Here is a 16,709-nt window from a genome sequence, read left to right on the forward strand (position 1 = left end):
TTAGAAGGTTCGTCCCACAAGTAAGCTTTGTCAGTGTACCGTGTACTTTACACAATGAAATAGATTCTTTATATTAAATTGGAAGCTCTCATTAATATATTATATCTCAAAGGATAGTTCCATGAAATACATCTAAATTTCCATTTAGTAACTGCATATTTTTTCCTGTTTAATGATTTAAACTACATCTATAGGTCATGTATTTGAAAGAATTTAATTTTCTACCACGTAGTTTTAAAAAGATAAGATGATTTTATTATTGTGATATGCCTATTCCACTTATATAGTTGTCTTGTTTGAACAAAAACAGCACGAGGGCTGTTTTAGTGGTGCCTAATTAATAGTTATATAAAATTGTAAGTAAGTTAGACGGTATTTATGTAACTTATGCTTGCAATAATTTTTCTGAAAATGTGGCTTTTCTCATCACAATCTTGACATTTTTTAACTTAAAACAAAAACTGCCTGGTAAAAGTTAATTTTCTTATGATTATCTTCATGGTTAACCTATATTTATCAAATTGACTACAAACAAAATTTAAAGGTTCTCTACTTCAAGTACCCAAATTCGTTTAATGCAATTCATGCAACTATCCCTTTTAGATGATTATTATTTTCAAATATGAAAAAAAACGAAAGAAAAATGTTTTTTTTCTTGTAATAATTATCAAGAACAAATAGATAAAGGGTCTTTTTTATATTCTATTTCTTCTTTAATATCTTCTACTTTAATATTTGTAATATCCTCACTTTTAATAAAGATATAATTTTCCCTAACCTCAGAAGGAACACTACCAGTAATAACATTATGAGCATCACTATTAAAAAAATCCGTGTCAGTAACACCACCAGCAGAAGAGTTATTAGTGTCATTAGTAGAACAATCCTCTTCAGCCCAACTCTCGGTAGTATCTACCATTTCACCATCATCAGTAAATTCACAAAAATCCAATTCCCTATCTAATAGAGGATCAGCCTTGGCATCACTGGAATTGTTTCGTGCATCCTTTATTTTTTTCCATGCATACTTAGTGGCCTGGTCAACTGAAATTCCAATTTGTTTACAAGCCTTCGCAAGATCCCTTCTAGCATTTTTCTTACCTAATGCATCAGTAGTAGGATTCTTCAGCATTTTTTGACATTTTAAGATGCGTAACGCCCTGCTTAACTCAAGATTCTTGACAACTTGAGAAGGCTTTTTAATATGATGTGCTGATGTATGAAAGAAATTTATACCAAGATAGAAATCAGCTGAATCCATCTGATGATGATAAAAATGAAAGTAATATTCTGCTAACTTGAAATGTCTCCAACACAGCATAAGAAAAACATTACTTGGTGATAAATCCTTGGCACTCTGATTCTCCAACATGCTTTGTTTCAGCTGTGGCATAATGTCTCTCACAATGAGCTCCTCATCACCATTTCTTACAAGTTGAATAATTTGACCTTCCAACTCTTTTCCATTGTGGAGCTCATTGCAAAATTCATCATAAATTATGCCAACACTGGAATAATTCTTGGGATTGAAAACTACAGTATCATTAAAATTGTAACCCAAGGCTATTCCAATATCCCATGGATCAGCTATCCTTAATGATTTGGGCACTGATTTAGAGGTCAGAACTTGTACATATCTTAACATAAATTGCAGACATTGCTTATCTGTTAAACTTCCACCACCTGTTACTCCCCGCCACTCAGGTAAAAACAAAAGTAAAATGTCTGAACTCCAATATTTGACCTTGGAATAGGATAAGAAGGACAGCATTCTTCTAGGTTGGCCAACATAATCAGCTGTACAAGGTAGTTCAGCTCCATAAAGAATGTCATTGAAAAACATGATAATCCAGGTTAAACAGGGAACAGGTCGTCTTTTGAAGATAAGCCAAGCCATGCCAGGAGTTGGAGCTATCTGCATTGTGAATAAAATTTGACATATTACTGCAATCTTCCAAATTATTTTTGAAGTGTTCTTCAAAAACAGCAAATACCCAGAACCATGACTTTTTGCTTCAACAAATGACTGTATGTGATAAATACCCAGGAAATGATAAGCAAGAGCACTCACATTGTAGGGAACATTTGTTATGCCGGTCAAGATAAGCAGTACAGACAAATCAGCACCTTTTATCACAAGGGGACCATTTTTATTAATAAATAAGTAATTGTCTGAGAGAAAATCATTTAGGGATTTCAAATCTTTAGAGTACTCAAAACCAACAGCTACTCCTTTCAGCTTTGAAAATAAACCTTTGTAGATGTCATGTGTCTTTCCTGTGATAGACAGAAGTAGTTCTTCATGTTTTCTTACCCAAGGGAAGATTATGTGGAAATGTTTTTGGTAGATAGTAAAAGAAATTCTGGCCGGAAGTAATGTATTTGTATACTCTTTTATATGAGTAACAGCTTTCCTACTATTCTTCTTACTAGGCTCTCTAATAACTTTGGCATAATTTCCATCTTTAACTTCAACATAATATATCTTGAAACTAAATAGGGAGGTTGGAACAGATTGGTTCAATTGAGATTCCATGCTCTCATTGAACAAATTAATAAAATGCTTCACATTATCTGGATCATCATCATGAAAAGTAATAGTAGTAGCTTCATGGGAATCATTACAATTATCTACAAGATTCTTAACATAGTCACCCATTAATGCCTTGTAGGATCCTCCTGCTACATCTACAGGTTGATAATTAAACTGTGCAAGAATATGGTTGACTATACACTCTCCGCCAGGATTCATATCAGCTTGCAAAAGATCCCCTAACATTAATTTTCCAACATTTTGAAGGTCAGTATTCGTTTTGCACAACCCCAAAATATCAGCTTTTCTCATATTAGAAAATGTTTCTTTGTGTACTTCATTTATAACATGACCAGTAGGAAAGGGAACTGTATCCATTGCAGGGTAGTCGATAGAATTGAAGTTGATATTGTTGGGATGTGACTTATCATAATCTCTCATTTTGAGATGGAAGGAGGCAATCTTTTCATCCATGTCTCCCCTACAAAAAAATACATTTTAAACATATGATTTACCTTATTTTAGCCATGTTATCAATATTTTAAAATTAATTCTTAAATAATTAAAGGTATCGAAGCTTTGCCATGCCACTAAAATAAATGAAAAATATTATTTGAAGAAGTTAAATTATACTAAAATATTCAAGTTTGAAATATCCTTAAATAGTCTAAAAAATTTACTAACAGCTGAGCAGCGGCCGTTACCCAGCTGCTATATGGATGAGCCAATACTATTTTTGGTAGTATTTTTGAGCTCAGTGCCCATAAAAACCTACCCCTAGACACGTCGCAAGCCCTATCTAGGCATCATACTCTTAGGGCTCCCAACCGTTTCAGCCGGTTCTAGCCGTTAAGCGGCTTGTAATAGAAATTTTAAAAATGTTTATTTGTATCAGTTAACATGAATTAAAGCAAAAATATGTTTCGAATGTTAATTTTTACGTAATTTGCCTGGATTTATTAAAAACCTTACATTATTACCTAATTACAGAAATGGTTTTAAAATTGAAGAAAAACTAGCCTTAAAATTTGTTGTAACCCTTCTTTCTTTCTCCTTTTCCCCTGTCCATTTAATTTTACCCACATTTATTTTGACATTATTATCTTTTTATTCTCGTTAACTTAATGCCAACCTAAAAAAAAGGCAATGCAAACATCTCGGATACGCATATTCCTAATTTTAGGGAAGCCTAATCAGTGCCACACCAAACATCTAGTGTTAGTCATACAATTTTTTTATAATTATTATGAAAAATTGTAAAGTACACCTGGTACTAAGCAGTAGCTTGGTGTACTATTTTATGTACTGCTTTGTAAGACGGGGCGTAATCTGTCACTGAATAAATGTTTTTTATGTTTTATGTTTATGTTTTTTAATTTGCCCTGAAAATGACCTAAAAACTGCTAAACGGCTGAGCGGCCAGCCGTTAGCCGTTACTTTTCCAACTTTTTTTTCAATTTAGGGAAAACAGACCTACCAAGGATTACTCATGTCAAGTTTCATAACGAAATTCGTATTCCAAGTGCCATTTGCGCATTTATTACGAGATAGTTGCATTACCCCCCCCCCGGCCCCCCCCTTATAATTGGTTATATTTGATAAGGGAAAGTATTAATAATTAGCAACAAATTAAATAGTTAGTATGTCACCTGGATTTAGAAATTATCAAGGGTAGGTAACAGTTCTTATTACTCTTGCTCTTTATTTATTTTCATCTTTTTGATCTGAAAATAAATGACATTTAAGCAAATATTGAAATAGCTCAAAGAAACAATTGGTATACAATATAATTATACATGTGTTAATCGAAAAATAAAAAAAGTTAATGTACCTAATATATATATAAGTATACCTTTACACAAAAAATCAGAAGTAGATTCTTAAAAACTTTTGCCTCACTAAAAATTCTTTGCCTCACTAAAATTAGTGAAGCTCGCTAAAAATTTAGTGGGGATAATTTTAGCTCACTATTTTAGTGAGGCAGTGAGCCAAAAAAAGATTTTTAAGAATTTACCTCTTTATTAATTCATAATTTGGGACAATACTAAGAATATTGAATTTTGAAATAAATATCTGATCAATTTGGAAATCTAAAACTTGATTTAAAAAAAATACACCAAAAAAGATTAGGTAAGATTTTTTTCTTCTTAAATATCAATAATAAAATATGTTAATTATGACCGGTTTCTTCTTCTTTTACATTGACAGCTGCATAAGCATTGTCATCATCAGCAGGCTCCTCTTTAATAGAGAGAAAATCATTATCAAGAGTTTCTTCTTCTACTTCTTTAATTTCTACGTTCACATTCATAATATCAGGAGTTACATCAATATAAGCAGATTCTTCTTCAAAGGAAGGAGGGTCATATTCAAATTTTTCTGCCTCCTTTTTAACAAATTCAGGATAATTATAATTTTTGTCATCAGTGTCAACTTTATGATTCTTAACATGTTTATTTCTGCTGTTTGAATGAGCAAATGATTTTCCACATATTTCACATGAATATGGTTTCTCTCCCGTGTGTGTATGAATTCTCATATGCGCATCTTTACTTTGAGCTGTGGTGAATGATTTACAACATATTTCACATGAATATGGTTTCTCACCAGTATGTGTTCTCATGTGAGTTTCTTTATTATAAGCTGTACCAAATGTTTTGTCACATATTTCACAAGAATATGGTTTCTCACCTGTATGTATTCTCATATGTCTATCTTTATGATTTTTTTTGGAGAATAATTGACCACATATTTCACATGAATGGGGCTTCACACCAGTATGAGTTCTCATATGTTCATTTTTATGACCAGATAGAGAAAATGATTTTCCACATATTTCACATGAATATGGTTTCTCTCCTGTATGTATCCTCATATGGATATTTATATAATTAGTTGTACTGAATGTTTTGCCACAAATCTGACAAGAGTTCTTCTCTTTTTCACTATCCATTATTCTATGATGTTATATAATTATAGATATTTGATATTCTTCAGTGGCATCAGTCACAAATCTGAAATATCAAACTCATATTATTTCACATAAAATAAGGACTTTATTTCCTTTTTAGTTCATTCTTTACTTTATTACGATAAGCTATTAGAATGGTATCAAAATAGGACACCTGGCACACTTAATGGTAAATAATATATGTATTATTAATGTATTAAGATGGCTAGTTAGTCTAGTCAAAGTGTTGAGATTTATTTCATATCAGGTAGGATTAAGGTCACAATCATATAAATCAAACTGGGAAAGCAGAGTTGTGGATCCGGATTTGCAAGGATCCGCATGTTTTTGAGTCCAAGGATCCGGATCCGGATCCTGGGGTATAAATTTATGGAAAAATCTACCTAAATTTATATAAAATAGTCACTTACAAAGACATTCTCGTGATGAGAGCCAATCTTTAAGGTTTAGGTTCAGACTTAAAAATTAAAAGTATTTTTGACTTCGAGATTAAGGAATAAATATTTTTTGAAAAATTTGGTGATTTTATTTTTATGGTCAAGGATCCGGATCCGCACTGACCAAATTTTGAGGATCCGGATCCGCTTACAATCAATGCGGATCCGCAACACTGTGGGAAAGTATAAGCAACATTATCAATAGTTAATAAGTCACCTGTATTTAGAAATGAATGTTGTTTACAGGTCTTATTCTTCTAGCTCTTTATTTCTTTTTCATTTTTTCAATCTGAAAAAAAAAATACAGTGATATTTTTAGAAATAAGTATTGACTTTATAAAATTCATTATTCTACAAAATTATTTACACTAAGTAGGTAATATTTTAGCACAATAAAAGATGAAATATAGTATAGTATTTAGTCATTTCATTTCAAAGATAAAAACTAATAATGACTGAAATATTTGCACAATTATCTACTTTAAGGCAATACTAAGAGGTTAATTTACATAAAAATATGAATTATTATACAAAAAGTTAAAAAATATAAGGGGGGGGGGGGGAAGTTTGTACACTTATAGGAAATGAAATTCAGTACCAAAGTTTGGGAGGGTCGTATGGGCTTGTTTTTAAAGTTATCAACCTAATTCTTTTTGTAGGCTCTCTTATATGACTTGATATACACGGAAAACTTTGAAAATTGAATTTCGGTACTTTCCTTCTAGGGGCTTGTGGAGCAAAAGACCCCACAAAACACTAAAAATATGAGTTCTGACCTTATTTTTAAAGATATCGACCTGATTTTTTCTTTATAATACTTTTTTAACATACCCGAATCAACGAACCATTACAGATTTCATTTTGGGACTTTCCTTCTAGGGGCTTGTGGAGCAAGAGACCCCCAAAACACAAAAATATGAGTACTGGGCTTATTTTTGAAGATATCGACCTGATTTTTCATAACCGAATCTACGATCCATTACAGATTTCATTTTGGGACTTTCCTTCTAGGGACTTGTGGAGCAAGAGACCCCCAAAAATCATAAAATATGAGTTGTGGGCTTCTCTTTTAAGATATCAACCTTATTTTTTTATATAATAAAAAAATACTATTTTAACATAACCGAATCTACGAACCATTACAGATTTCATTTTGGGACTTTCCTTCTACGGGCTTGTGGAGCAAAAGACCCCAAAAACACTAAAAATATGAGTTCGGAGCTTATTTTTAAAGATATCAACCTGATTTTTTATATAAAAATACTATTTTAACATAACCTAATTTACGAACCATTACAGATTTAATTTTGGGACTTTCCTTCTAGGGGCTTGTGGAGCAAAAGACCCCAAAAACACTAAAAATATGAGTTCTGACCTAATTTTTAAATATATCAACCTGATTTTTTTAAGAACACTTTTTTTAACATAACCGAACTAAGAAACCATTACAGATTTCATTTTAGGACTTTTCTTCTAGAAGCTAGTGGGGCAAAAGACCCCAAAAAAATATTTTTAGAGATATTGAGCTGATTTTTATCATGAAAACTTTTTTCACATGTTTGAACTAGGTAGCCACTAATAATTTCATTTTGGCACTTTTCTTTTAGGGGAAAGTAGGGTAAAACACCTCCAAAACAAAATAAATTGAGTTCTCAGGTTATCCTAAAAAATAAGCTCAGAACTCATATTTTTAGTGTTTTGGGGGTCTTTTGCTCCACAAGCCCCTAGAAGGAAAGTCCCAAAATGAAATCCTTAATGGTTTCTTAGTTCGGTTATGTTAAAAAAGTATTATTTTAAAAAGATCAGGTTGATATCTTTAAAATTAAGCTCAGAACTCATATTTTTAGTGGTTTTGGAATCTTTGCTCCACTAGCCCCTAGAAGGAAAGTCCCAAAATGAAATCTGTAATGTTTTCTTAATTTGGTTATGTTAAAACAGTATTACTTTTTAAAAATCAGGTTGATATCTTAAAAAATAAGCTCAGAACTCATATTTTTAGTGTTTTTGGGGTCTTTTGCTCCACAAACCCGTAGAAGGAAAGTCCCAAAATGAAATCTGTAATGGTTCGTAGATTCGGTTATGTTAAAATAGTATTTTTATATAAAAAATCAGGTTGATATCTTAAAAAAGAAGCCCACAACTCATATTTTTATGATTTTTGGGGGTCTCTTGCTCCACAAGCCCCTAGAAGGAAAGTCTAAAAATGAAATCTGTAATGGTTCGTAGATTCGGTTATGTTTAAATATTATTTTTTTATAAAAAAAAGCAGGTTGATATCTTCAAAAATAAGCCCAGTACTCATATTTTTGTGTTTTTGGGGTCTCTTGCTCCACAAGGCCCCTAGAAGGAAAGTCCTAAAATGAAATCTGTAATGGTTCGTTAATTCGGTTATGTTAAAAAAGTATTATAAAAAAATCAGGTCGATACCTTAAAAAATAAGCCCAGTACTTTTGTGTTTTGGGGGTCTCTTGCTCCACAAGCCCCTAGAAGGAAAGTCCCAAAATGAAATCTGTAATGGTTCGTTGATTCGGGTATGTTAAAAAAGTATTATAAAGAAAAAATCAGGTTGATATCTTTAAAAATAAGGTCAGAACTCATATTTTTAGTGTTTTGGGGGTCTTTTGCTCCACAAGCCCCTAGAAGGAAAGTACCGAAATTCAATTTTCAAAGTTTTCCGTGTATATCAAGTCATATAAGAGAGCCTACAAAAAGAATTAGGTTGATAACTTTAAAAACAAGCCCATACGACCCTCCCAAACTTTGGTACTGAATTTCATTTCCTATAAGTGTACAAACTTCCCCCCCCCCCCTTAGTTCAGGATGTTAAAATTTAAAACAGTATAAAACTGAAACTTTCTTAGATGTAAGCAATGGACCACAATAAAAATTACATTACAAAACATTTAATTATTTATAATGAATTCTCTAGGCTAGAAATATTTCCTATATTTGCTCAAAATAATGAAAAAAATTTTTTTTTTAATTTTAAAATTGTATAAAGGTAGAAAATGAATTTTTATTAAAAAAACCCAATAGATTAGATTAGATTAAAAAGGTAAAGATTAGCCTACAGATTTATTAATATTTGTTTTTTTAAAAGTATTATTTCTTTTAATTATCAGATAGATAGAGCACCAGTTTCTTCTTCTTTTATTTTGTTTGTGTCATAAGCATTGTCATCATCAGCAGGCTCATCTTTAATAGAGAGAGAATCATTAAGAGTTTCTTCTTCCTTATTTCTAACTTCTACATTTATAATATCAGGAGTTACATCAATATATACAGGTTCTTCTTTAATGGTAAAATGATCATCATCAAAATTTTCCTCAATTTCTTCTTTTATATTTCCACCACAATCAACAAAGACAGAGTTTGGACCGCTGTCATTTGTTTCATTTTTGTCCTTGTGTGTTTTCATATGTTTATTTTTATTACTTAAATCAGAGAATAATTTACCACATACTTCACATGAATATGGTTTCTCACCAGTATGTGTTCGCATATGAGTATCTTTTTGGCCTAACTGTGAGAATGATTTATTACATATTTCACATGAATATGGTTTCACTCCTGTATGTATTCTAATATGAGAATTTTTTTTGGTTGCTGATGAAAATGATTTACCACATACTTCACATGAATATGGTTTCTCTCCAGAATGTATTCTCATATGGATTTTTTCATTATCTAATCTTGAGAAACATTTACCACAAATTTGACACGAATAAGGTTTCTCACTAGTATGTGTTCTCATATGTTTATTTTTGGTGCTTAAATCTGAGAATGATCTTTTACATATATCACATGAATATGGTTTCTCACCAGTATGTGTTCTCATATGTGTATCTCTATGTTGAGCTTTACTAAATGATTTATTACAAATCTGACACTCATGCTTCTTCTTCTCTTGAGTTTCCATAATTATCTGCTGTTATTATTTCTTCAGTAGAGGAGTATGACTCTAAATATAATATTATAATTAATAAACTATAATTCAGTTAAAACTACAATTCAAACAAAACTAAGTCAAAGGAAATCAACTAAAAAAAGGTACCTACAGACAGGGGCGTCCAAGCTTTTTATTTTGGGGCGGTAAATTTTTTTTTCAGGGGGGGGTAATTCTTTTTTTTTGGGGGGGGAAAATGGCGCAAATTTTTTTTACCCCCCCCAAAATTGTTATTGTTATGCCTACAGAACTGAAATTTGGCATGGCAGTAACCACCGCTCTAACCGAAAACCCCCAAGTAAGACAATTTTTGACTCAACTTATATTTATATGGCAGTTTCTTTAATGGAGTATAACGTGGATTTGTGAAGAAAAAAGACGGCGGCTGAACCACTGCTCCCGCTGAAAGTTTTTGCTTTTTTCTCGCAAAATTAGAAAATTTTGAATCAAATGAGCAAAAGGTTTTAAAAATCTTCTTTATTTTCACCTGTCGTTTTTTGTTGTTGGTAGAGTTGGAACATGTTTCTAATATTAAAATCAAAAGTGCAAATAAAGGTCAACTTTATTAGAAATGATATTTTTCTCTTAAATTCAGCGAAAAAAGCAAAAACATTTGGCGTGATTTACCAGTTTTTTGCGTGTCGGCAGTTTTACCGCAGTTTCTTTATAATTCTATATTGTACCATATTAGAGCAACTGCTATGCCAAATTTTGGAGTTCTACTCCTGTTCTAAAGTCTTTAAAAACCTATTTTACGGAAAATGCGCGAAAAAAATACTCACTTTTTTGACGGAGATCAAAACCTTATGTTTAAAGTTCATTATCTTTCGATTATATTTATGTCATACCCAAATTAATCATATTCTACAAAAATATTTCCATGTTCAACTCAACTCATTAAATGCACTTCATGGCACTATTTAAAAAAGTAGTTAGGTAAGGAAAAGAAATTTTCCCCAAATTAGATATATTTAAAAGGGAAAATTATAAGCAATAAAGTAGCTAGTTCATATCTCACCTGAATTTTAAAATGACAAGACAAGGGGTACAGATATTACTCTTCTAGCGCTTTATTTATTTTTTCTTTTCAATCTAAAAATAAAACACAGTGTCATTTTAGTAAATATTGAAATTGCTGAAAGGAAACAAGGGGTGGGGGGGGGGGGCCAAAAACCTTTCCAATGCATAAACAAAGCTTCATATACACACTCCACGGACTTTTAACCTTAAGGGAAAATGAATTAAATTTTTTTTTAAATACATAATTCATCTGCATTCGTAAAAAGGGGGGGGGGGCGTAATGACATTTATTCGTAATCCGTGAGCAAAATGGTCTAAAAATTTAGCTAGACCCTTCAAACTTGGTATATAAGCCTAGTCCTATAGGTATTACATCTAAATGGCAAAAAAATCCAAAATTTTTTGTTTTAAGGTTAGGTTAGGTAAGAAAAACCCTGCGGAAATGGGGTTTTTAGGCTTTTTTGGTCTATTTTGATGTGGAAACTTACCTTAAATTGTTTATTCTTAGGGTTTTAATTTAAATACACTGTATCTATTCATATGGACATTATTTAAGATGATTCAGCAAGTCAGGGACCGACCTCAGGGGGCTAGGTGGGTGGCCCGCAGGGGTTAAGTGCATTTTTCCCAATACATATGTTGTGATACATCTAATCATAGGTTTTTTAGGTCAAGGAACTCAAATTTAGAGATAAAACAAGCATTAAACTATTCTGAAGCTAACCCCAGCGGGCTAGGTTGGTGGCCCGCAGGGGCTAAGTGCATTTTTTCCAATATATATCTTGTTATATATCAAAATATAGATTTTTTAGGTCAAGAAACTCAAATTCTGAGCGAAAATTAGCATTAGACTAACCTGAAGCTAACCCTCCGGGCTAGGTTGGTTTTCTGCAGGGCTTAAGAGCATTTACCTAACCTAACCTAGAAACTTACTTATATTTTACAGGTTTTTTTCTTGAATAAACTGTCTCTATTAATGAGGACTTTATTTAAAATGATCCAGCAAGTCGCGGAACGACTAATCTGAAGCTAGCCCCAGCGGGCTAGGTTGGTGGCCTGCAGGGGTTAAGTGCATTATTTTCCAAAATATATCTTGTGATATATCAAAATATAGGTTTTTAAGGTCATGAACTCAAATTCAGAGCTAAAATAAGCATTAGAATAATCACAGGTCTCCTTAACAAAACCTTAGATTAAAAAAAATCTCCAAAGAAACGGACAATGGGGCCTTCAAATAGGGTACATTGGTGGTCAGAATCCGTTGGAGATTAAATCTTAGCTGCTCCTTCTTGCCAGATATTGCAATTTGAAGTTTTGTGGTAAAAATGCCTAAAATTACATGGATTCCAAGGATATATGCATAAGTGAACACCTTAATTCATCAAATAAAAAGGGTGAGTTTAACATTTGAGGACTTTAGATATCTCTTCATATGTAAACTACACACTACATCCCCATTCAAAACAATTTTTACTACTATAAATGATATTTTTAACTTAAATAACAGTAATAAATAAGGTACTATAAGCTTAAGGAGGTTTGTCCACTTTATAACTTTATCCTAAAAACTATTACCCTTAAGTTTACACATGGCCCAAGTTACTTTTAGTAATTCTGCTCCCCCCCCCCCAATTCTCACAACATACAAACTTTAGGGTGGAGAGGGGGGGGGGGGAGCATAATGATACTATTATGTGTTTCTCAAAAACTAATTGAAGTATAGTGAGAAAAATTTTTATGTAAGGTTTTTAGGCCAAAAGTTTGTACAAATTATGTTGACCACCTTCTCCCCCCTCCGCTCCCCTTCTTCCTAACCCAATTGAGAGGGGAAGGGGGGTGGCAAAAGATCATTCCAATGTGTTTTAAAAGACTATTAGATATGTATATAAGCTTTTGGATTTGTATTGTTGTAAGACCCAAAGCACTTTTTCATATATTGCTGACCTCTTCCCCTCCCCCAATAAATCAAAAACATAACATTTTGTAAAGAGAGAAAGGGGGGAGGGTTGCAGTTGATAGGGTACTACTCTCTTGTGTTACTAAGAGACCGCTAGAATTATAGCAACAAAGCAAACCTTTGAGATATGCTTTGGTTGGCCAAAAGTAACTTTTACAAATTTTGCTGAAACCCCCCCTCCAAGCCCCCTTTCCCTCCATATTGCTTTACAATCTCCTTCCCCCCCCCCCCCCCCCCTCCAATTAAGTAATAGAAGCGAGTATAGCAATACCCTTGTGATTTTCTTGGAGATTACTCAAGATATAGTGTGCTTTTGGATTTAAACTGTAGTAAGTCCATAATTACTTTATACTTGAACAAATATTGCTGGCCTTTCCCCAACTTCAACCAACCCCAACCAGAAAAATTATATTGCTGCATACTCCACCCCCATAAAAAAAATATTAAAATTATTGCTTGCCCTCCCCTCCCTCTACAGCTACCTTCCATACAATCTCACCACCTGTGTTATACTCAGGAACCACTAAAGTAATAAGGAACAAACTTTGGAATAAAGCTTTTAGATTTCCAAATTGATTTATATGTATTACTTATTCAATGTTTGGGGAAGGAGCAATGGGTTGACAATATTTCTTTTATAAGTCCAATAGGTTGGAGAACATTATGCAGCAAAATAATTGTACTAAATGGGGAGGGTTGTAGTTGGAATAGATATTTATAAAAGAAAATATTGGCCTATATAAGTTGAAATATCTCTAGAGATTTCTAAATGATACACAATATTATTTACCTATGCCACTAGTCACTATTTCCAACAGATGGGGGGGGGGGGGAGGGGATTCAGTAATGTATGTAAAAGTAATATTTGCAGGAGATTTTGATGCCTACTAAAGTTTAAGTACTAAAGCTTATATATTTCTTTAGTGATATCTAAAGAACTCTGCCCCTTCACCCCCTTCCTATTAGATTTCTTAGAGGGGGGGGGGGGGGGGGAGATGGAGGGTAGTCAACAATATTTCCAGAAACTTTGGGCCTAAGAATTTTACATATAAATTTATCTCACAATACTTTAAGTAGTTTTGAGTAAAACATAATACTATTACTTTGCCCGCCCCCTCCCCCCTTAAATTTATGGGCTGTAAGTGGTGGGGTTGTAGGGGGGAGGGGAGGTAGTGAGTATTTTAAGAATTAACTTTAGCTATATGTAAACTTGAACTGAGGATTTTTCCTACTGTACCAGGGTAACAGCCTTCTAGCTTAAAGTTATAAACTGGACAGGACATTGTACCTTTTTCATTACTCTTGTTAAAATAATTTCTTAAATGTTTTAAAATTTTCTAAATGGGGAGGAACTGTGTAGTTTACATATACAGAGACATCTAAACTCCTCAAATTTTAAACTCACCTTTTTATTTGATGAAAAAAGGTGTTCAAGTATGCATATATCCTTGGAATTCTTGTAATTTTAGGCATTTTTACCACAAAACTTCAAATTGCAATATCTGGCAAGAAGGAGCAGCTAAGATTTAATCTCCAACGGATTCTGACCACTACTGTGCCCTATTTGAAGGCCCCGTTGTCCGTTTCTTTGGAGATTTTTTTTAATCTAAGGTTTTGTTAAGGAGACCTGTGTAATCTGAAGCTAACCCCAGCGGGCTAGTTGGGTTGCCCACAGGGCTTAAGTGCATTTTACCTAACCTAACCTAGAAACTTACATTCAATATTTTTTTAGGTTTTTTTTCTCGAATAAACTGTCCATTCATGAGGACCTTATTTTAGATGATCCAGCAAGTCAAAGACCGACCCCAGCGGGCTAGGTGGGTGGCCTGCAGGGGTTAAGTGCATTTTCCCAATATATATGTTGTGATACATCCAATTATAGTTTTTTTTAGGTCAAAGAACTCAAATTCAGAGCTGAAATAAGCATTAGACTAATCTGAAGCTAACCCCAGCGGGCTAGGTGGGTTGCCAACAGGGCTTAAGTGCATTTTACCTAACCTCACCTAGAAACTTACATTTAATATTATTTTTTTAGGTTTTGTTTCTCAAATAAACTCCATTCATGAGGATCTTTTTTTCAGATGATCCAGCAAGTCGAAGACCGACCCCAGCGGGCTAGGTGGGTGGCCCGCAGGGGTTAAATGCATAAAAGTATGTGTTATCATACATTAAATTATAGTTTTTTAAGGTCAAGAAACTCAAATTTACAGCTAATAAAAGTATCAAACTATGAAGCTATCCCCAGCGGGCTAGGTGGGTTGCCTGCAAGTCTTAAGTGCATTTTAACTAACCTAACCTGGAACCTTACTTGTTTTTTAGGGTTTTTTTCTGGAATAATCTGTGTCTATTTATGAGAATATTATTTAAGATGATCAAGCAAGTCAGGGACCAGGGACCAGGGGCCCGCAGGGGTTAAATGCATTTTTCAGTCCTTAGGCCATCATTTAAAGATTCTTCATACAGGAGGCTGACCCAAGGAGGTCCCCAACTTGCTGGATCATCTAAAAGAATGTCCTCATTCATAGACACAGATCATTCAAGGAAAAAATAAAAAAATAAATAAGATTCTAGGTTAGGTTAGGTAAAATGCACTTAAGCCCTGCAGAAGATCTACCTAGCCCGCGGGGTTAAGCTTGGGGTAAGTCTTATGCTAATTTTAGCTCTGAATTTGAGTTTCTTGACCTTAAAAACCTATATTTTGATATATAACAAGTTGTATATTGGAAAATAATGCATTTAACCCCTGCGGGCCACCGACCTAGCCCGCTGGGGCTAGCTTCAGATTAGTCTTATGCTAATTCTAGCTCCGAATTTGAGTTAACTGACCTAAAAAACTTATAATTAGATGTATCACAACATATATTTTGGAAAAATGCACTTAACCCCTGCGGGCCAACCACCTAGCCCGCTGGGGTCGGTTCTAAACTTGCTGGATTATCTTAGATAAAGTCCTCATTAATAGACAAAGTTTATTCAAGAAAAACATGTAAAAATATAAGTAACTTTCTAGGTTAGGTTAGGTAAATGCTCTTAAGCCCTGCAGAAAACAAACCTAGCCCGGGGGGGTTAGCTTCAGGTTAGTCTAATGTTATTTTTCGCTCAGAATTTGAGTTTCTTGACCTAAAAAACCTATATTTTGATATATGACAAGTTATATATTGGAAAAAATGAACTTAACCCCTGCGGGCCACCAACCTAGCCCGATGGGGCTAGCTTCAGAATAGTCTAATGCTTATATTAGCTCTAAATTTGAGTTCCTTGACCTAAAAAACCTATAATTAGATGTATCACAACATATGTATTGGGAAAAGTGCACTTAACCCCTGCGGGCCACCCACCTAGACCCCTGGGGTCGGTCCCTGACTTGCTGAATCATCTTAAATAATGTCCATATGAATAGATACAGTGTATTTAAGTTAAAACCCTAAGAAAAAACAATTTAAGGTAAGTTTCCACATCAAAATAGACCAAAAAAAAGCCTAAAAACCCCATTTCCGCAGGGTTTTTCTTACCTAACCTAACCTTAAAATAAAAAATTTTGGATTTTTTTGCCATTTCGATGTAATACCTATAGGACAAGGCTTATATACAAAGTTTGAAGGATCTAGCTAAATTTTTAGACCATTTTGCTCACGGATTACGAATAAATGTCATTACGCCCCCCCCTTTAGAGAGGAATTATGGTATAACCATACAGACTGTCCTCCTTTATAATATAAGGATTACCTGTGAAAAGATTCAATAGAACACTGTAGCTTTTAATTTAAGTCATTTTAAAATACTCTGAAATTTAAACTTATAGGTATTCATTAACTGTAAAATTATTTACACTACACTGAGAAAAT

At 33.4% G+C, this 16,709-nt stretch overlaps 2 protein-coding genes across 2 annotated transcripts; both read right to left on the reverse strand.

Annotated features, from left to right (window-relative positions):
* Nucleotides 1-107: 107 nt before the first annotated feature.
* Nucleotides 108-4,259, reverse strand: LOC145326792 (uncharacterized). Its single transcript, XM_080170205.1, has 2 exons — nucleotides 4,183-4,259; nucleotides 108-3,014 (listed from the first exon to the last, which is right to left on the reverse strand). The coding sequence occupies exon 2, from the start codon at nucleotides 3,005-3,007 to the stop codon at nucleotides 668-670; it is 2,340 nt and encodes a 779-aa protein (XP_080026331.1). The 5' UTR covers nucleotides 3,008-3,014; nucleotides 4,183-4,259; the 3' UTR covers nucleotides 108-667.
* Nucleotides 4,260-4,703: 444 nt separating this feature from the next.
* LOC145326588 (uncharacterized) lies at nucleotides 4,704-16,709 on the reverse strand. Its single transcript, XM_080169958.1, has 4 exons — nucleotides 16,591-16,709; nucleotides 10,906-10,979; nucleotides 9,064-9,902; nucleotides 4,704-5,490 (listed from the first exon to the last, which is right to left on the reverse strand). Exons 3-4 carry the CDS (start codon nucleotides 9,858-9,860, stop codon nucleotides 4,704-4,706), a joined length of 1,584 nt encoding a protein of 527 aa, XP_080026084.1. The 5' UTR covers nucleotides 9,861-9,902; nucleotides 10,906-10,979; nucleotides 16,591-16,709.

This window comes from Acartia tonsa, chromosome 8 (genome assembly GCF_053477335.1).
Source record: "Acartia tonsa isolate MP-2025a chromosome 8, ASM5347733v1, whole genome shotgun sequence".
NCBI lineage: Eukaryota > Metazoa > Arthropoda > Copepoda > Calanoida > Acartiidae > Acartia > Acartia tonsa.